General features: G+C 47.9%; 1 protein-coding gene across 1 annotated transcript in view; it reads left to right on the top strand.

The window, feature by feature from the left end:
- LOC138453561 (coiled-coil domain-containing protein 162-like) overlaps positions 1–21,307 on the top strand; it is a 377,757-nt gene extending 356,450 nt beyond the window's left edge. The window contains exon 15 of the mRNA XM_069606542.1: positions 20,517–21,307. Within this exon, the coding sequence (XP_069462643.1) occupies positions 20,517–20,615 (99 nt within the window). The 3' untranslated portion in view covers positions 20,616–21,307. The remainder of the gene's footprint in view (positions 1–20,516) is intronic.
- The last annotated feature ends 272 nt before the right edge of the window (positions 21,308–21,579 follow it).

Genomic DNA, 21,579 nt, shown 5'->3' with positions numbered 1-21,579 from the left:
TGTGCTTATCCTCTGCTATTCTCTGTGCTGAGACCCAGAGTTACACGTGATTCTTTCACTATAACATTTTCTCAGCTTAGGTATATTGGGGCTCATTAAGAGTTTGATGGGCAGAAATTGTTGACGTTAATCCTGTTACTGTGACGTTATTGGGCAGTGACAGAATTGCCACCAATTTTACAGCACTGCTGAATTCTGAGATTGGAATTGAAGCGGAAGATTTAACTCCTGAATTTAGCTGGAGCCACATCCTCCACTTCACCTTTAAAAATTGGCAGATTTTCCACAGCGTAATTACTGCTCACAGTAAATCTATCAAAATCCACATGGACCCCATTGGTCTCCAGAAAATGGAGATTAACACAAGCAAGCATTCAATCATAATCCAGCAGTAAATCCAACGGAGTGAGAGGTAGTAACTGCAATTAAGGTTGGTGGTAATTCCTCTAAGAAAATAGTGGAATTACAACAAAACTCGCAACACAGACATTTGTATTGTAAAAAAGCGACAACTCATTTCTGTTTTCTGCAAAGCCTCAGAACGTTAGCAATGGAGAGTATCCTCGGGATCTATTGTCCACTGCTGTGATTTTCGATCAACCCTTCAAGTGCCAAGGGTGTGAGACACGTCCTTTCCACATTTAATGACAAATGCGGTTAGTACAGTTGAAAATTCCTGCAGCAGAGAAAGGTAACATGGTTTTTAAAAACGTTTGTAGTGGTGATTCTTTGAAAATCAATATAGTTTCTGAGATTTGGTAAGAGATGGCCATTTGAAAAATTAGTTTTTTTAACCTTTGGTTTTCTGTGCTAGCAATGTTATTGTATTGTATCACTTCATTGAAGGTGGTGTCGGCCATGTCCTATACAGGGTACATAACACATGCTAACCTACAACTACACATAAAGTCCCTTTTCTGCTGCTATTAGTTGGGAGTCCAGAGATTACATACTGAGAAGTCCCTTAGGTGAGGGTTCCGCTATGTTTCACAACTGTGTGCCCTGTCATTTAAGTGCCTGAGGGTCAAGACCAGCTGTAGTGATGAGTGGGAGACAGCTCAGGGCAGATGCGGCATGACAGCTCATGGCCTAGAAGCTTCAGGATGACTGGCTACAGCTGTCAAAAGGTAGAGAGGAGTTCTGGCGGGCAGTTGGTGACCGGCAGTAGGGGAGTGAAGATGGAAGGTAAGAACAGGCACCTGACTGACTGCTGTCTTGTTTTGTCAATGACTTGGACCTCTTATGCATGAGAAGAGCACCCCTCTGAGATACTGGCTGAATATCTACTCTCCCCAGTGCACCATTATAGCCATTATAAAAAACATTCAGAGGTTTTCCGCTCCACGCTGTTTGTTGATCATGTCTTTCAACATACTGTAAAATCGTGAGGACATTCTCTTTAGGTTTATCTTCACTGTTGCCTTTTCCTCCATGTGTAAATCCTAGTATTATACAGTAGGACCTTACAGCATACCATAAGAATGCCACAGCGTGATGTCATGCACTTCAACAAGTGTTGCATTGGCTGCATTCAATGCGTTGATATTTTGGTCCATGTGAGGATCATTAATATTCCATGCGATCTCTCGTGTGCACCTTATAATTACTGGTCGACTTGTGCTCGCTATGGTTCATCACTACACGTCAGCTAGAAACCTCTGGTCGGCAAGCACACATAACATCCAGCGGCTGGCTTTCAAGCACCTAAAACATGGAGTCCCTGGTCCTAGACGTTGGAATAACCAAAGCTCTAGCCTAGAGTGAGAACCAAACTACCTAAACTTTAGAGAAGGTTTGAAACCATAACTTTTTAAAGTGGCCTTTGAATGATGCCTGACCGCCCTAACTACAGCAGAAAAAGAATGGCACCTACAGTGGCGGTCTTCAAACTGGGAGGCTGGCCCCTTAGGGGGCCCAAAGGATTTCCAGTGGGGGACCCAGACTCTTTAAAAAGGGGTTAAGATGACTGTTTTTAATCTAAAAAAAAGGATTAAGGTGACTGCTTACAGTAGAAGATATAAGCAGTAGAAAATCTGCTTATATTTAAAGAGCCTGGGTCTCCCTTGACATCATTGTGCCCCCTATGGGGGCCAAACCCTAGGTGGAGGGGCCCAGAAACAATATTCTACTCAATTGGTGGGGGGCTCGGTATGAATGAAAAGGTTTGGATACTGATCTAGTGGTACCCACCTTGTGTCCCGCTTGATTCTAATTGTCCATTGTCATTGGTTCAGAACTTTCCCACCCCCAAACTAACTATCTACCATTATAACCCCTTTCCTCTTGAGCTGCGCATTTGCACCTGTGCTACATGAGGTCAGACACTCTTGATGGAAAAGCCAGAGCTAACAATGTTCACTTGGATTCAGACATGGCAATCTTAATTAGCCACCTAGAAGTCTGAAATTCCTTTTATACCCTCCTTTTATAACTTTCCTGCATGGAGTCTACCCAAAGAAGCACTGTGAAGTGACCGCTAGGTGACATATGTCACACAGCTGCATTGAACTGTATTATATAAGTGCCTCGGCCGATTTCACTACAATAATTTCCACATTTCTATCTTCAATAAACCCAAATGCCCATTATTAGAGGTCTGTGCATGAAGAGCTACAATGTTTTGGTACTTTGATATAAGAGCCCTCATGATAGTTGACGTCTATGACATTTACTTGGATGAGAAGTCGAGAGTTTGAGTAGCACAACATCACAGACTGCATCCGGACCGTTCAAGATTTTCAGTTGAAACGGGCCCTGAGCCTCAGGGGGACCTCCCAGCCCCGATGATGGCAGTCTAACAACACAGCAACATGTTTCTTTAATTCAGGACATTAAATTTACCTTTTGCTGCATAAACATTTGAGGCTGTCTTTTCTAGCACCCTCATGCCGTCCCCTGCCTTCAGTCCCTTGTAGTATCCAGCAGTGTTGGTAGCACCTTGTTGGCTTTTACTCCGGTTTCATCTACATTAGCCCCTTGCTAATTAAGAACAATTAATATCTTTTCAGTGTACATTTAGTGTTTCGGCTCTTGGCTGGCTGCATGTCCCCTGATATTATGCAGCTATTCACATCCTTGATGCATTCGGTTGTCTCCATTATAATTTAAGCACCCCACGGTTGCCACAGGCTGTTTTTCTGAACTGTAGGCAACTGGGCCTTTGGCGGATTGCCATTTGGAAAGTGTGTGGGAGCCCCGGCATTTTTATTTGTACTAATTAATATAATATAATGATGGGTAATTCCATCTCTGAAAGGATAAACTGATGATCAGATTCCACTTTAATAAGCTCTACGCGAAAACCATAGTGTTTATCAGTGCCTTGCTGCATTAATATCATGATCTGCAGCAGCTGCTCTACCAGTGGCACAGAGCAGGTTCAAATGTCACAGGCACCTATTTGATAGCTGTAGTGACAGGGGCTGCATTTAGGATATGCACCTCTGTACCAAAACTATGATGATCATAAGTAGTCCATGCTAGTGGCAGGGTCTAAAGCTAAGCTATGGCTAGGAAAGGCATGCTGCATGGTACTACTGTTTATCACTTCAGCCACATTCAATTTGATATCACACATGTGTCAGTTCCTGGGAGTCTGCTCAGCTGTGGAAGGTGATATGTATTCTGGCCAGACAGGCTGAGCCTGCCAACTGTTAGGAACATGAATAGCCTTGCCTCTTCTTTGCTCTTTTTGTGAGGGTAGGTAAAGTTCTCGTCCATTGACAGCTGCACCATAGACAGCTGTCCTGGGCCCAGGCATATAAGAAGCTCACCCATTCAAAGGGGGTAGTCTCACACCAGGGTGCTGCATTTCTGAAGACCTTTTGACCCTAGTGAGAAGGGAATGGGTGCAGTTAGATAAAGCAGGAGGGCTCTGCATAGTGGAGGAACATTCCCCCATCTTGTTTCTATCTGCCTCTCTCTCACCTTCCTGTCCCCCACTTCCTCTAGAGCAAAGCATTTTTGGGTGTGATGTCAGAAGGGCAAAGTCAACTTCTTTCAAGAACAGTCATTGGGCCACTAAGGCAGGCTTTAGTCCAATCACCTGCAGACTTTTACCTTTAAAAGAAGGGGTCTCCCACCACTTCTTTGAATCATCTTTTAGATTCCAATCTTTCAAGAAGATTTTGTTGGACCTCTGTTGGGAGAATTGATCTTTCCAAAGTCCTCCACCACTGAGGTGAAGACTGAGGGCCTCATTACGAGGAAGGCAGCCACGGAATGAACGGTGCCGGTAAGGGACCGGCACCGTTCATTCCAGGCCGCCCTATTACGAGGTCTGCAGTGGGTCCCGCTGAGGACGTCTGGTCAGAACAGGCGTCCTTAAGCATTACCCGCCAGCAGTCCACGATACTAACAACGGGCCCGTCATTAACTGGCCCGTTGTTAGCATCCTCCCCATTCCCATTGAGCCCTAGGGGGCTCAAATGGGAATAGGGATGTACCGGGACCGGGTCCCGCGAAACGGATTTACCGGGCCCTCCAAGGTTGGAATGGCCCGGTAAATCCCCTTTTGCGGGACCCGGACCCGAGTTTGGAGGCAGCCATGCCCTTATTAAGGGCATGGCTGCCTCCAACCTCGTAATGAGGCTCCGAGTGTCCAAGGCAGAGGGACATTCTGGGCCTCATTACAAGTTTGCTGGTCCAGTAACTACGGTACCGGTTAGCATGCCGGTACCGTAGTTACCGGACAGGGACACTACGAGTTCTGCTCGCGGGTGCCTTTTCTAACGGCACCCGCAAGCAGAGCATGTCAGATGCACCAGCACCATTCTGAAAAGGTGGCGGTGCATCAAACCTCCCCATTCCCATTGAGCCCTACAAAGCTCAAATGGGAATGGGGAGCATTTAATTCCGGCGCCCACGCAATTACCGGGTCCAACTAGGCCGAAATGACCCGGTAATTGCCCATTCGCGTGTCCCAGAAAAAATAGCAAGTTTAGCGGCAGCCTGCTGGTTTTACCGGCAAGGCTACCGCCAAACTTGTAATGAGGCCCACTGTCCCTTAAGCATCCACAGGGACAAGTGGGGGTGAACTGCTGCTCGATCAAAAGCCATTTTTCTGCCAGCCACAGTGGTACCCAGGACCTCACTGTAGTGAAGGACCCCTGCATTGTGTGCCAGCCTCGTCTGTGTCTAGTAGCCAGGGAATAAGGACCCATTTTGTCCCTGAGTGCCTGGAGTAGGGCCCAGAGAAAGCTGAGAAGGATCAATAAGACCTCTTTTCGGAGAATTGCACTTTCCAAAGCCCTCAACCACTGAGGTGAAGAAGAAGCAGTCCAAGGCAGAGGAGACCTATGCCCCACCTACTCCCAGGGCACACTGGTAGCTCCACTTGTCATTCTGCTCCAGAATCTCCCAGACCTGAGAGCAGACCCTGAAAGCACTCACCCTGTCCTCAAGCCCCTTAGTTGGGTCTCACAGCATCTGAAAGATCAGATCTGCTAAGGCTACTTGTTCCGCCTCCTCGAATACGCCCGGAGTAACATCATAGCCAGACTCAACATCATTGAAGCCAAGCTCGATGCCATAGACGCTGAGGGATCCTGCCAGTGCTACTTGCTGGAACTCCTTCAAACAATCGCTTGCACATTGAGCCTGCTCAATGCTGCATCATGCCCTCGCTAAAACCAGCACTTGTTAGGGGGACTAAGTTGTACATCCAACAAGATGGCTGCCTAATCTAGGAGCTCCGTACCTCGCTAGCAAATCCTGTCGAAAACATCCATTGCCACTACAACTCGGTCCAAATTAAACATATATGCGGATGCAAGACCCAGCTGGGTATAACATATCCAAAAATGGAACAGAATCTGCCACCACAACACAAGATAACTGCATTGCGGAGCGAAGCAGAATTGGTGCCGGCGGAGAGACGTGCCGTGCTGGGAGAGGTGCCCCGACCTCTCCGAGAGACAACGACTCTCCCGCGGCACCTGGTGGGGAGACCACGCCACCCCCCCATAACGGAGGACCGCTATGCCACGAGTGAGTGACATCCGCCCCCTCTGCCTAGCGCTGCCGGCTCGTGTGCCAGCTCACCCTGGGGCCGAGACATCGTTCTATAATGTTGCTGCCCAGGCGCGGCCACTTCGGGCCCACGCTCCTAGCAGAATCCGGGCGCGGACACAGCCGAAGCCTTACTGGAGGAACAACATCATCCGCCCCTGTGGCACTGAGGGACCACCCACCCCTCCATCTGAACACCAACAGCTGCGGTGAGGAAGAAATCGGTCCGCACTGGGCTGCCTGTCGTGGAGACGGTGCTCCGCCTGTGTGCCTGGGTCGCCGGCAGGCAAAACACTGGCCCGCTGGATCCAGAACATGGGCACATCTCTGGGGCTCCCAAGCCTTTTAGCCAAGCCCGAGCACCGGTCTGCAACACCTGCTTTGGGGCTCGTGTGGAGCCGCGCATGGACGGAGCCCAGAGCAGGCCTGGCGGCACCGTAAGGTATGCCTTTATTCCTCTCCTCACCCGCAGCGGGGCCAGCAGACTCAATGCTGCATGCTGGGAGCCAACACTGCTACACGGGGGCACCTGTCAGGCCAACTTGCACCCGCAGGGCAACAACTTAATTAGTGCCAGCCCGCCAACACCCCCTCTTGCGTTGGCCCTCCGGTGTCATCCGTCATCAGCCCCCCAGCCCTGACGGCAACACAGCATGCTGGCTGATGAGTGAATTCTGGACTCCCTAATCCCCTTGAAGACTCACCCAGTGCACACTGTAGTGGAGATTTGAACCCCACCATTTTGTGCCTCTGAAGAAGAGTTATAAACTTTGCACCTTATTATAAATACCTGGAAGACACTGCAAAGGTGTCCCTATAATGTAAACCCCCTAAGAAAAATTGCGATCCTGTATTCGGGGGGGAGGACTCTCTATGATCGGCGACCCTTATACCAGATAACAGCTTCTGTACAGTGAGAGGGGACGCTACCCAGCCCACCTGACCAAACGGAAGACGCTGCCTGACGAGTGAATACTGGATCTCCTGATCCCCTAGCTGATCGGCCAGTGTATACAGTCAAGGAGATTTGGACCCCACCACTCTCCGCCTCTGCAGACGAGACATAAACTTAGTGCCTTATGATAAATATCTGTCACACTCCGCAAAGAAGTCCCTATAACGCACACCTCCCATGAAAACCTGCCATCCAGCATTATAAGGGGCAAACTCTTTGTGACCAGCGACCCTTCTGCTGGATAACGGTTATTGTACAGTGTGACGGCACGCAACCCAACCCACCTAACTGAACGGAAAGCGCTACAAGATTGGTGCAACAACCACCTCAAATAATATCGGCAGTGCGTAATACCGCCAACTGAGTGGCGGAACCCCGGAGGCAGCCACACACAGCGACGCACAGTGCACTGCGCTTAGAGCCCCGCTCACCTTAAGCCACAACAATGACCAAAGGCGCCCAAAAAAAAAGGCCCAATGGACTCCTACACAAGCCCGAGATCTGCCACTGCTGAACCTCCTCCCTTCCCCAATAACTCGCAAGTACAACCAATGGAAGTAAATTCAAGGGACGACCACCTATTACAAACCATGCAGAATTGGTTCCTCACAATTAATGTGAAGTTGGATGACATCGTCAGCACAATAGGGTCGCTGAAGGTGAAAATAAAAAAGGAGAGTGGCCGTATCACAGAGGCTGAGGGGCGCATCAGCACAAATGAGGACATCATAGCATGCTACTACCGCACATTAAACTCCATGCAAACAGAACTTAAGAAAGTGGCAAACAAATGCGAGGACTTGAAATCCAGATCCCGGCGCAATAACATCAGGGTGGGACCATTCATGGAAAGCTTGCTTAAATCACTCTTCGACGCAACAAGGTTCTCCCCACAATTTCTGGTCGAGAGGGCGCATCAGACTCTTGCCCCCCCACCTCAACCTGGTGCCCCCCCCAGAGGAGAGTCATTGTCAGGCTATTAAACTACTGCGACAAAGATATGGTGCTTCGACTCGCCAGGGAAAAAGGCACACTACAATATGCTCCAGCAGAATTCATATTTATTCGGACTTCGCAGCTAGAGTACAAATGCAAAGAAGATCGTATGACACAGTGAAACGTCTGCTCAGAGATAGACAGATCACATACTCATTAATGTTCCCGGCCAAGCTCAGAATACAACATGACGGAAAGGCACATTTCTTTGAGGACCCCGCACAGGCAACAGCCTATGTGGAATAACACATACCTGAGCCCCGACCACCACAGCATCCAAAGGCTGCACTACCGCAAGATATGGATGAGAGACACTTGGATGAAAATGACTGAGCGGTTCGCGAGGCACCGCACACGATCCATATGGATCCAACACCCTACATGACAGGCGACGGAAAAGAAACTCAACTATTAGGGGTACGTCAAGCTGGATGGAAGGCAGCGCTGACGACATGACCCCCAAGGGTTCAACCAATAGTTCACGTGGGTTATATCATCAAGTTGGGGCAGATGGTGAGGGTGTGGGGAAGGGACGAGGGGATCATGGGAGGATAAGGCTGTTAAACATTTAAGTTGACCAGACCACCTTAGACTCGGCGGTCTGGGGAAGTAAAGTTCAGAAAAGCTGTGGCAGCAGTTGTACAGCGGGCACCCTGCTCGTACAACACCAGATTACAACAGCACTGGCAGTAAAAGACAATCCAACCACCAGCATCCCATGGCGCTCAAGTTGAAAATGATTTCATGGAACATAAGAGGCCTAAACAACCCAATCAAGGCGAGGAAGATCTGGGCCTACCTAGATCGACACAATCCTAACATTGTAATACTGCAGGAAACTCATGCCCTAGAACCTACTCACAAGCAGATGTCGTACAAGTGGGTAAGAACAGATTCTACACCAACTACTCCTCCCAAGCCAGAGGTGTGTTACCGCTAATACACAAGAACACAGACTTCAGATTGGGATCTGCCAATGTAGACCCGGACGGCAGATTTGTGGTGCTATCAGGAAACATCAACAATAGACCGATCATCATGGTGAATACCTATGGTCCCAATGCTGACGGGCCGGCATTCTACATCAAGATAGCAACGCCGATAGGACACACCCGCAACATCCCTGTCATCTGGGGAGGTGACTTTTACACAATTCTTTACCTCTCCAGGGACAGATCAAGCACAAAACAAAGAAATATGACAAAAGCCTCTTGTGCTATAACACAGATCATGTCACAGTATAGCTTAATAGACATATGGAGAGCAGAGCACCCTACCCAGAAGGAATACACGTACTACTGCACCATGCATGAGGTCCATTCCCAGATAAATTTCTGGTTGATCTCTGAGGTATGGACTACCGATAAATGCCAAACCACAATCCTGCCACGTACGTGGTCGGATCATTCACCCATTATGTTGGAAATTTCCCAAGAACACACCACTGTATCCAGACCTGCATGCAGAATGCCCCTATCCACACTATTGGATGACGCCTTCGCAGAAACACTGCGGATAGACTGTCAGATTCAGGTGTTCCCTTCACCCCTTCCGAGTCACTCCAATCCCCTTCCTCCTCACCTGTGAGTTCTGAATGTAAGGTTCCTCCGAACCGCTTCTTCCACAGCTCTTCTTTCTTCTTTCCTTTTTTTTGTGAAAGGGATCTGCCCCAAAGGGAAGCCACCCTGACTTCCAAATAGAAGGTCTGGGGGGGCCCCTCCTCCGGTTCAGACCAGAGGGGAAAAAGCCATAGGCATAAAAAACCCGTGGGTGATGGACTGTGATGGTCTTCAATTCGAAAATAGCAGAAGGTAAGTCTTTGTATGAGAAGCCGGCAGGTAAGTAGCATGCAGTAAAAAGTGGACTGGAGAACCTTAGACAGACCGTGAAAATACTGTAGCAAGGGAGATAGGGAAAGCTGGAGGAAAAGGGAAGGGAAAATATGTACTAAGCTCCCTGCTAAACCTGGCGAGAGCCTGCGAGTCCCAGGGCGATAGAAACACAGAAAGACAAGAGGAAGGGCGCTAGCAGATGGGAAGAAAAGCCGGCACCGAGAAAAGGCGCAGTGCAGCACACAAAAGGAGAAAAACTTACGAGCGCTCCAACCCGAAAGCCTGACGCGAGTAGGTTGCAACGCGCAGACTTCCGGGTAGGAGCGGCTAAAATGCGATCTCCCCCGGCGGCCGACCGGAAGACTAGACCGCCACTGAGCGTTGCATGGAGACGTGGCGGAACAGCTAATGGCCGCTCCAACGCCATCGGCTCCATGCACGCCAGCCGCGGCGGAGCGTGACAGTATGCCCCCCTCCACGGCCCACACCCCCCGGTTTACCCGGATGGAGTCGGTGAAACCGTCGAGTCAGCCTGGGTGCATGTACATAAGACTCAGGCTCCCAAGAGTCCTCAGAATGGGGAAACCCCTTCCAGGCCACCAAATACTCCAGCCGCCCTCGTCGATACCTGGAATCCAGAATACTCGAAACTTCGTATTCATCGGGGAAAGGCTGTTGGGCTACAGGTATGGTTAGTTTCCGTTTGTAAGGAGTATCAGAATCAACCGGTCGGAGTAAGGAGTAGTGAAATACAGGATGAATCCGGTGCATACTTCTGGGGAGTTGTAGTCTAAAGGCCACCGGATTTATCTGCTTGACAATCTTAAAGGGGCCCAGAAATCGGGGAGTAAGTTTGTTCGGGTGAACCCATCGAGGTAAATATTTGGTGGACAGCCATACCCTGTCACCAACCTTCCACTCGGGACAAGGAAGGCGAGATCGATCCGACTGCTCCTTATACCTACTGCGGGATTGGCGTAGACTTTGCTGAGCAAACTTGTGAGCGGTGGCTATCTCAGCTAAATGGGATTCAAGCGTAGGTATATTGGAGAAGGATTTGAAAGAGGGAAGCAATCCCCGTGGGTGTATTCCATAGGTGCAAAAAAAAGGACTAAGACCTGTAGCTGAGTGCAAGGAATTATTATATGCAAATTCCGCAGTAGGTAGGAGGGATACCCAATTATCTTGTACGCTATTAACATAACACCTAAGATATTGTTCAAGTGAGGCATTAAGCCTCTCAGTCTGTCCATTAGTCTGCGGGTGAAACCCCGAGGAAAGGGCACGTTCGATTCCCAAACGCTGACATAGCGCCGCCCAAAATCGGGAGGTATATTGACTTCCTCGATCACTGGTAATCTTCTCAGGCAACCCATGTAACTTGAAAATGTCCCTAAGAAAAACTTCCGCCATGACTGAAGCAGATGGCACTCCGGTTAGAGGGGAGAAATGAGCCATTTTGGTAAAAGAATCTATAGTAACCATCAGACAGGTACAGCCCTGAGACGGAGGTAGATCTACAATAAAATCTGTAGAAATATGGGACCACGGTTGTACAGGGGTCTCCGGTTGTTCGAGGAGGCCACAAGGTTTATGAGTTGGATTCTTATTCTTGGCACAGGTCAAACAAGTTCTACAATGTCTCTTGACATCTTGGGTAAGAGTGGGCCAGAAAAAAGAACGGGAAATAAGATCTAAGGTACCCCTTATCCCTCTATGACCTGCTGTCACATGGTCGTGGCCCCAACGTAGGATCCCAGATTGTAGGGTCTTGGTGGGGATGAACAACTTCTGACCCACCAGCAATAAACCATCAGACCATCGGACCTGGTGTTGTTGGTTCCGAGGTATCTGAGTCTCTGATTCGGACGTAGTGACCATTCTGACCTCTTGGAGAAAGGCGGAGACCAGGCCCACAAGACGGTTCCTAGGAAACATATACTCAGGTGTGGGTTCTGGTAGTACTTCGGGGACGTTGCGCCTAGATAAAGCATCTGCCAAGCCGTTCAAGGTTCCAGGAATGTAGGTAATGATGAAATCGTATTGACTGAAAAAATGAGCCCAGCGTGCTTGTCGAGAGTTCACACATTCCATATTCCTGAGGATCCGTAGGTTTTTATGATCCGTACGTAGGGTGAAAGGATGCAGACTTCCTTGTAGTAAGTGTCTCCATTCCTCGCAGGCAGCCTTCAATGCCAGTAATTCCTTCTCAATCACCGAATAATTCTTCTGACTGATAGTGAGGCTTTTTGAGAGGTAAGCCACTGGATGTTCCTTCCCATCTCTAGTCTGTAGAAGAACCGCTCCTAGGGCTCTCGCCGATGCGTCTGCTTCTACAATGAAAGGCTTGGTTTGATCTGGCTGACTCAAGATCGGAGCAGAACAGAACCTCTCTTTAAGCGTTAAAAAGGCTTGGTCCGCTTGTTCAGAGAAAAGGTCGTGACTCCTTCTTGAGAAGGGCGGTGATGGGTAGAACTATTTGGGAAAACTGACCTATGAACTTCCTATAAAAGTTTGCCAACCCCAGGAAGCGCTGAACCTCCTTAAGGGAAGTAGGAGCTGGCCAGTCCAGGATGGCCGACACCTTCCTGGGATCCATCGTGATGCCTTCGGAGGAAAGGATATACCCCAAATATGGCACAGATGAGACTTTAAAGAGACATTTCTCTGTTTTGACCTTTAAGTGTTGAGATCGAAGACGGTTAAGTACTGTTCTCAAGTGCTGGGTGTGTTCTTGTTGAGAGGATGAGAACACTAGGATGTCATCAAGGTAAACTATGGTATTCAGAAAGAGCAAATCCGAGAATAGACGGTCCATGAAGCGCTGGAAAATGGCTGGTGCATTAACAAGTCCAAAGGGCATAACCCTATACTCAAACAGACCAAAAGGAGTTCTAAACGCCGTCTTCCATTCATCCCCTTCTCTGATACGGAGGAGATGGTAGGCGCTCCGTAAATCCAATTTGGAGAAGACAGAGGCGTCTTGTACGGCCTCAAGGATGTCTGAAATAAGTGGCATAGGGTAGCGATCCCGGATGGTGACCTTATTAAGGCCACGATAGTCTATACACGGTCTTAGTTCCAGAGAATCCCGTTTGGGTATAAAAAATAACGAGGCTCCAGCAGGAGACCGTGAAGGTTGAATGAGCCCATTAGTCAAATGAGTGTCCAGATAGGTACGAAGGGCCTTCTTCTCTGTCACGGATAACGAAAACATGCGCCCAAAGTGTACTAGAGCATCTGGGGCTAGCTCTATGGCGCAGTCTTCCGGCCGGTGAGGAGGCAGGTCCAGGACCGGAGTTTCCTTGAACACTTCTTGGTATTCCGACAATTCTGGAGGGATCCGACACACAGCACAAATGTTCTTATCTTCAGAAGTAATGATCTGCACTGTATCAACCTGCGGCTGAACGAGACATTTCTGTCTACAAAAATCTGATTCGAAAGCCATAGTGTTGCGGTTCCAGTCTATAGTTGGATTATGTTTCCTAAACCATGGAATCCCGAGAATAATCGGGAAATGAGCCGCTCTGATGAGATCGAATTGTATCAGTTCGGAATGCTGAAGGATGGTCGCAGTTAGGAACTCAGTGGACTGAGTAATAGGTCCGGAGGAGAGTGGGGTACCATCCACCCCTTCCACCTTCTGAGCATCTTCACGTTGCAAGAGAATGAGACCTTGCTGGTTGGCCCATACTGTGTCCATGAACACCCCCACGGCCCCACAATCAAGCAGAGCCATGGTGGTAAGTTCTACGTGTCTTGTCTTCAACTGGATAGCTACTACCATAAGACGCGCATCCATTGCTGGGACTTGGGGCGAAACGGTAACAGAAACATAGGGACTAAGGTTTAGACCTCGGATGCTAGTCCCCTTTAGGTCCGAGGTCGATCGTTTCCCGCCCGCCTAGGTGGTACAGCTGGGCAGTTTCTAAGTAGATGGGCATTAGATCCGCAGTACATGCATAGACCAGATTCTCTCCGTCGTCTTCTTTCCTCTGGTGTCAAAGGAGGCCGAGCTGTTCCGATCTGCATTGGTTCTTCCTTATGGCACAAGGATGGGATGGTAGGTAGAGAGGAGGCTCCAGCGGGATGGGTGACTGGGGTCTTTTGCTTCCTCCTTTCAGCCTTTCGTTCAGAGAGTCTATATTCTATCTGCAGAACCATCGACATGAGATCTGATAAGGTTGTGGGTCGAGCTATGCGAGCCAGCTCGTCCTTGAGTTCCTCCCTAAGACCTCGACGAAAGAGGGTATACTGGACCTGTTCCGGCCACCCTGCTTCTGTAGCCAACCGTTTGAAAGAGGAAATGTAGGAAAGCAGATCACTGGATCCCTGCTGCACTTCGAGTAGCTCTTCAGCCGCTACAAGTGTTATGTCGGGCTGTTCAAATGTCTGTTTCAGCACAGACAGGAAGGCATCATAATTCCGAAGAACTGGGTCGTTGGATGTGACGAGAGGTGTAGCCCAAGCCAGGGCATTGCTTGTCATATTAGACACCATAAATCCCACTTTTATGTGGTCTGTGGAATAGGTCTGTGGACGAAAGGCAAAATGGACAGAACATGCTTCCAAAAATTCCTTCAAGCGTTTAGGGGCTCCATCAAACTTGCCGGAGGACAAGGCCATGGGAGGCAAATCAAACTCCCGTGCTTCTCGGTTAGTGAACAATTGCTTCAGGGTGGCATTCTCAGACTTGACGTTCTGTAGTTCTATATTCATAGCCTGAACCGCGGCTACCAACTCTTGTAACTGCTCCGGGGTAGCCATTGGAATCTTTTGGCGTTGCAAACTGTCAGATTCAGGTGTTCCCTTCACCCCTTCCGAGTCACTCCAATCCCCTTCCTCCTCACCTGTGAGTTCTGAATGTAAGGTTCCTCCGAGCCGCTTCTTCCACAGCTCTTCTTTCTTCTTTCCTTTTTTTTGTGAAAGGGATCTGCCCCAAAGGGAAGCCACCCTGACTTCCAAATAGAAGGTCTGGGGGGGCCCCTCCTCCGGTTCAGACCAGAGGGGAAAAAGCCGTAGGCATAAAAAACCCCTGGGTGATGGACTGTGATGGTCTTCAATTCGAAAATAGCAGAAGGTAAGTCTTTGTATGAGAAGCCGGCAGGTAAGTAGCATGCAGTAAAAAGTGGACTGGAGAACCTTAGACAGACTGTGAAAATACTGTAGCAAGGGAGATAGGGAAAGCTGGAGGAAAAGGGAAGGGAAAATATGTACTAAGCTCCCTGCTAAACCTGGCGAGAGCCTGCGAGTCCCAGGGCGATAGAAACACAGAAAGACAAGAGGAAGGGCGCTAGCAGATGGGAAGAAAAGCCGGCACCGAGAAAAGGCGCAGTGCAGCACACAAAAGGAGAAAAACTTACGAGCGCTCCAACCCGAAAGCCTGACGCGAGTAGGTTGCAACGCGCAGACTTCCGGGTAGGAGCGGCTAAAAAGCGATCTCCCCCGGCGGCCGGCCGGAAGACTAGACCGCCACTGAGCGTTGCATGGAGACGTGGCGGAACAGCTAATGGCCGCTCCAACGCCATCGGCTCCATGCACGCCAGCCGCGGCGGAGCGTGACATAGACATCGAAGCATTCTTCTCCGACTACGAGAACTTGGTACCCGAATTCACCACAGTTTGGGAGATGTTAAGGTATGGACACGCGGGGCAATGATCTCTGCCTCAACTGGGACATTGAAATCCATCAGAAAGGAGCTACAGGAAATGGAAGAGAACTTGAGAAAACTCAAAAACGAACACAGCAACACGCAAAACACGCTGCTGCTGGGGCTAATCAAGGGCAACAGGCAAACATTTTGTGATCTAGCTGACCGAGAAACCCGATGAAAATACAGGCCAGGAGATATGGGGAAGCGGATCGCCCTGGAAAACTACTTGCTGGATTAATCAAAGGGGAACGGGACCCACAGCACATCAACGGCTTTACCAAACCTGACGGACAAACAACCATTAGGCTTGAGGAAATAAATGAAATGTTCAAAGACTATTATCAAGCATTATATTCCAATAACGATAAGGTCACGCCAGAAGAGGTTGATGAATACCTTGAAAGAACCAAGCTACCTACCCTAGATGATATATCCAGAAATAAATTAAATGGCCCGATCACGTTCGATGAAAATACTGAAGCTATAGCCTCACTAGCATCGAGCAAAGCCCCTGGCCCTGATGGGATAGCTATAGAACTGTATAAAACCTATAAAGATATCCATAAAGCTGCTCAGAGTGTGGGGGGAGGTGTGCACCAATGGCAAATTTCCTCCCTCCCTTACGGAAGCGGTGATAACAGTACTGGCCAAACCAGGGAAACCCAGAAATGAAATGGCCTCATACCGCCCGCTGTCCTTGATAAACTCGGATGCTAAGATCTTTGCCAAAATGTTGGCAAACAGGTTATTACCACACTTGCCTGACCTGGTCCACCCGGACCAGCCGGGATTCATATCAGGGAGATCCACTTCCCAAATCTACGATGATTGCTCTGAACCATGGCCCAAGTAAACCCTGACCTTCCCTTAGCTGCAATTATATTAGGCGCAGAAAAAGCATTCGACTCTGTGTCATGGAACTCCTTGTTCAGTGTCCTAAAACGCATGGGGTTGGGAGCAGAATTCTGTAAATTAGTGAAATCTATCTATGTAGAACCAGGGGCCAGGGTTCACACCAATCAAAACCATTCTCAAATAATAAAGGTGGCTAGGGGCACGAGACAAGGGTGCTCGTTCTCACCAATCCTTTTTGCATTGAGGATGGAACCCTTCGCATGCAGAATTCCCGAACACCACGGCATAGGGGCATACATATTCAGGGACACCCCCAAATGATATCTTTATATGCTGTTGACATCCTGCTATATCTAAAACATCCAGAGGAAAACATACCACCAATCCTAGAGGCGGTCTAGATTACTACATTCCGGATACAACATCAACAATACGAAATCCGAACTATTCCCCCTAACCGATAAGACTACTAGACCGACTCAGTTACATGGCATGAAATGGGCAGGAGACACCGTGAAATATCTGGGAGTTCAGATCGCATGTACACATAGGGACCTGTATGAACGTAACCATACAAGCTATCTGAGTACCCTAGAGCATAAACTCACGCTATGGGGCAAGCTACTGGTTTCCATGATAGGCCGTGTGGCCATCCCAAAAATGATTGTAGCACCAAAACTGCTATATTTTTTCAACACTATCCCGATTTGGCCCGGGCGAAAATTCTTTAATACACTCCGAGGTCTGGCAACTGGGTTCGTATGGGGAGGCAGCACTGTAAGAGCAAAATGGGAATCACTCACCAAGCCATACCACTGAGGGGGCCTCACAGCCCCCGACTTCGAACTTTATTACCTCGCTACACAGGTCCATTATGCTCCCATATGGTACAACACAGACTTTAACCATTCACACATAGCATCGAAGAAACGATCAGCGGTGCCGAGCACAACACTGGACGCCTGGAGACGCATAATGCTGAGACTTTCCATTGCAAAACCATACAATCGCAACATTCCTTTATGGTACACCCCAGACTTATCCACGACCATGGATGTTGATGTCCAAATAGCATGGGACCAGGAAAAAACAATGAAACTGGGAGACCTGTTCCCAGACGGCAGATTTGTCTCCATATCCGACTTCAGGGAGAAACTAGGGCACAACCCTATAAAAACACTACAATACTACCGAATGAGAGATGCCGTGCGTAGCCAATGGCCATCTTACCCAAACGAACCAGAATCTAACGAAGTCCTGGACTCGGTAATGCAAAATGGTCGAAGGAAAGGGCTTCTGGCCAGACTGTATGCTAAAATACAAGACGTAACCCAGACTAACCCCAAACTGAGGGAGCAATGGGGAGAAGACACTGGAAAAACTATAGATGAGGCAAAATGGAGAAACAGAACTGCCTGAAATGCAAAACCGAAGAAGCGGACACAATACATATGTTCTGGCACTGCCCTCCGATAACTGACTTCTGGAAATGCATTGCACAATCGCTTTGCGAGATGCTGACCATAACGCCAGCACTCCAACCACTAAAATACTTGCTAGGCGATATCAGTAATGTCAATGTGAAGACCCGAAGACTGTTTAACATTGGGAGCATAATTGCAAAGAAATGCATATTACTCAAATGGAAAGCTACAAATGCGCCCACATAGAAGCAGTGGCTCGCCCAAATGACGCGGGTCAACAAAAATGAAGAAGAATATGCACAGACCATAGTTGCAACCTCAAGACCAAAAGATAGTTGGCCTCCCTTCAGGGCGTTTACTGGAAAACAGGCCCCCATAAGATCTCCTATCCACACTGAGACATAGACACTCCTGAACCTCAGAAAACCGATGGAACGCCCCTATGAATTCAAATAGCATTGACACTACATTTGTGCTTGTGTTGTGTATAGGAATACTCATATCCCATTGTGCTTGAACTGATGTGATGCTGCTTGCTGTCTGACTATGCCACAAGTTAAAATCAAGTTTTAAAATAAAATAAGACCAGCACTTGCTAGGCTCAAATCAACCGCCTAACATCAGCACCTGGCTTGCACCACTGGCGTGTCACTCACCGACATGAGCCAAGGGTTGCGTCATAACTCCATCCAACTCGCCCCTTGAAACTGCTGTTTCACAGAACCGCACATCGGAGCAACTGGATCACCGTTTCCACTATCGCTACCACCACTGGAAAATCACGCATGGACCCATCCCAGTGGTTACCTCCTGACTCGACCCAGCCCGACCTCGAAAAGATCCTGGTAAGCACCCAGACCAGCATCTCTGAAAGCTGCCTTCGAGCCACACAGAGCTACCACATTTGAACTTGTTTAACGCCCGATTGCTGCTTGGGCCCACAAGATCCACCATACTGGAACTGAGATTGATCCGCTTGCACCACTGTTCAAAGCTAGGTTCTATGCCATTGACCCACCAAAGGACGAAAACGTGCTATCGACCCATAACTGCCCCATTGTCTATTTTGGGCCCTAGATACTGGTTAGGTCACTTTTGCAAATTTTTCATGCAAGAGACATATCGTTTTCATACTTGCCTTACAGCCCTGATTCATTACTGAGTGCTGCATTGTGCTTTCTTTTCTTATTCTCTGTTCTTTCCTAAGGGTGGCTTTTGTTTAGTGTTTTTCTAGTTAGTTATTTTTGCATGCGATGTGTTTTATGGACATTCCCTTTATTTTGGGCTGTTCTACTTTGAGGTTTGGGTTGCTACTGAACCACATTCACACCCCTCTTGAGAGCATAGCCTTGACTCTGCCCATATTATCACAAACGGTGAAGGAGATAGATCTCTTAAATGTGCCTGTTTTACCTTTATGATTGTATTGGCTCTTGGTTTGTAGCAGTGTGAGGGCTGAGTGGGCATTCTAGCCCCTTCACATCCATGTACTTCAGCAGGGCAGAGTCCCCTTCATCACAGGGCCTTTAAACATCTTCTTGAAGTGGGAACCTAAGAACCCTGACACATCTTCGGCCGGCCCTGCGCAACACAATTTTAGGCTTAGAGGGACCACTCTCCAGTTAATTAATCTGTGAGGACCCACAGGTGTAGGCCTTGCTCCAGAAGCACAAGGACCCGCACAGGAGAACTAGTTAGGTCAATTTCTCTTCAAAATGAATTTTAATGGTGAAGGGTACTTTTGTGACTTTCCAATGCAGACAGGTTTGGATGGTAATGAATAGGGGTGCTGTCAGGTCCCAGGACATGATACAAAAAATTATTTAATTCAATTTAGCTGCAAATATATGTGGGGGGAGACCCCCGCAGACCCCACCCACACATTCACTCTATCTTAAATATCACAATCACCCACCCGCACATATATTTTCAGCCAAATTCTATTAAAAGAATTTTGCAAATTCGTATCTGACGTTATTGTTCCCCGACGTAACCTCCCTCACCCTGTTTTCTGACCACAAAGAGAATACTTGAGACAGTTCATCTGAGTGAGCCCTGGTGTGCCAGAGAATTCTTTGCAAGTCTGTGCTGCGAATGCAACCTCAATATGGGCCCAAGATGTAAGGCCTCATACAGGTTTAGTGGTAATGGAAAATCCAGTGATATTAGCAAAATACTGCTGGATTTACTGTGCACCCAAATCAGAGTTTGCTGAAACACCTCCAGCAGTATTTTTATGAAATACTACCAGAGGTATTTTGAGGCAGGTTTGCAGGTAAAGTCAGCCTACCTCCATCTCCAGTCCAGTGGTGGCGGTAAAAGGTGTAAAATGGCCCACGTCATTTTTGAGAAAGCTTCAGGGCCGGGGAACACATTTCAATGGGGCAGTAAAAGAGGGTGAGAAAGTTGGCATGTTTGGTGCTCCCTATGACCAACTTTCCCAGGGAATGCATAAAAGGTTCTTGACCTTTTTAACCATTAAAAATGCACAGTAGCAATGTGAACATTATTCATTTCCAACATCAAACTGAAGGTAGAAATGGACATGTACAAAGACTTCAGAATACTACCAGAGATATTCCAGAAAATCCACCTCCCTCAGTGATAACTTCTGAAAAACAGACCTTCAGAAATACCACTAGCAGAAGGGGTATGTACAGCCAGTGCTATTTCTGAAAGAAGGTCCGTCACACACTAAATAAGGCTCTTAGGCCTTTATTGACTTCGGAAACTGAGAAGTGCAGTCTCTATATGCTGATGAATTCATTAAAGCTCTTTCTGTTCACAGGTACCAAGCAGATGTCGAAACAGAATGGCAGCACTGCCGGAGACCACTCATCACACCATCCTCAGCCGGCTGCAAGACCTCAGGCTCAACATAAGATAAAATGACAAGACATGAAATGTCTTAAGTGACCCATGTGCTGTAAACGTTTGTAAAGGGTCTTTGTAAGGCAGTTATACCTTTCTGTGGCACTCTTTCACTGTGCCACTATTTACTGAGAGATGAACCACGTGCTACTTTTTTTGCTGATATATGTACCTAGTGGCTCTCGTTGTGGTATTGCAGGACTAATCTGTATTCACCGACTGAAGTGGGCCGAATCGCATGCATAATCTCACAGCACTTGCCCGCTTGTTCTTCACTGTGTGTTATGAACATGGTTGCCATTTGTTTTGCACTTTGCACTTTATGTCATGAGGATAATAACGAGTAAAGGATTTCTTATTCTCTCTCTTGACACAGTTCTGCATTACCTCTGTGGGAGATTGTTTTGCACAGCAAGGCTGTGCTGAGATCTCATGGCCTCTATTAGGAAACAGGACCTCGATGGAGAATTCAAACTGTACCTCGTGCGCTACCTCCTCTGGTTGTGGCAGCATACAGCTCTCAGAGCATATTTTCAACATCAAATAAAGAGCAATGTTGTACTGCGCAGTCATAATCCACTTCCATAAAGTGCGGGACAGACAGCGTCACTGCTTCAGATAAGATTTGGAAGTGGGAGTATTTTGCTCCTGTGTTTTAAAGTTGGATGTTAAATGATTTTTAGGGAGTAAAAATATAAGTCCAATTCCCAATGAGAGTATTTTATAAGCAAATAAAAATATATTTTAACTGAAAAACGGAAATGTTTTTGTAATAATTATTTTTTGCACCTAGTTATTCATGCACATTAAAAGATACATGTTTACTTCTTCAGATTGGAAGGTTAAAATAGTAGTTTCTTCCTGTGCTACTACGTGCACTACTGGTCCAAACATATTCATGGCGCTGTGTGGGTGAAAGCAGGGGTGCATGATTCTACATGTCTTTTTCCTATTTTTTATTGGGAGTATTTCCACTCCCT

This window comes from Ambystoma mexicanum, chromosome 4p (genome assembly GCF_040938575.1).
Source record: "Ambystoma mexicanum isolate Mex_15411 chromosome 4p, UKY_AmexF1_1, whole genome shotgun sequence".
NCBI lineage: Eukaryota > Metazoa > Chordata > Amphibia > Caudata > Ambystomatidae > Ambystoma > Ambystoma mexicanum.
This window is presented reverse-complemented; position numbering and strand designations above follow the sequence as displayed.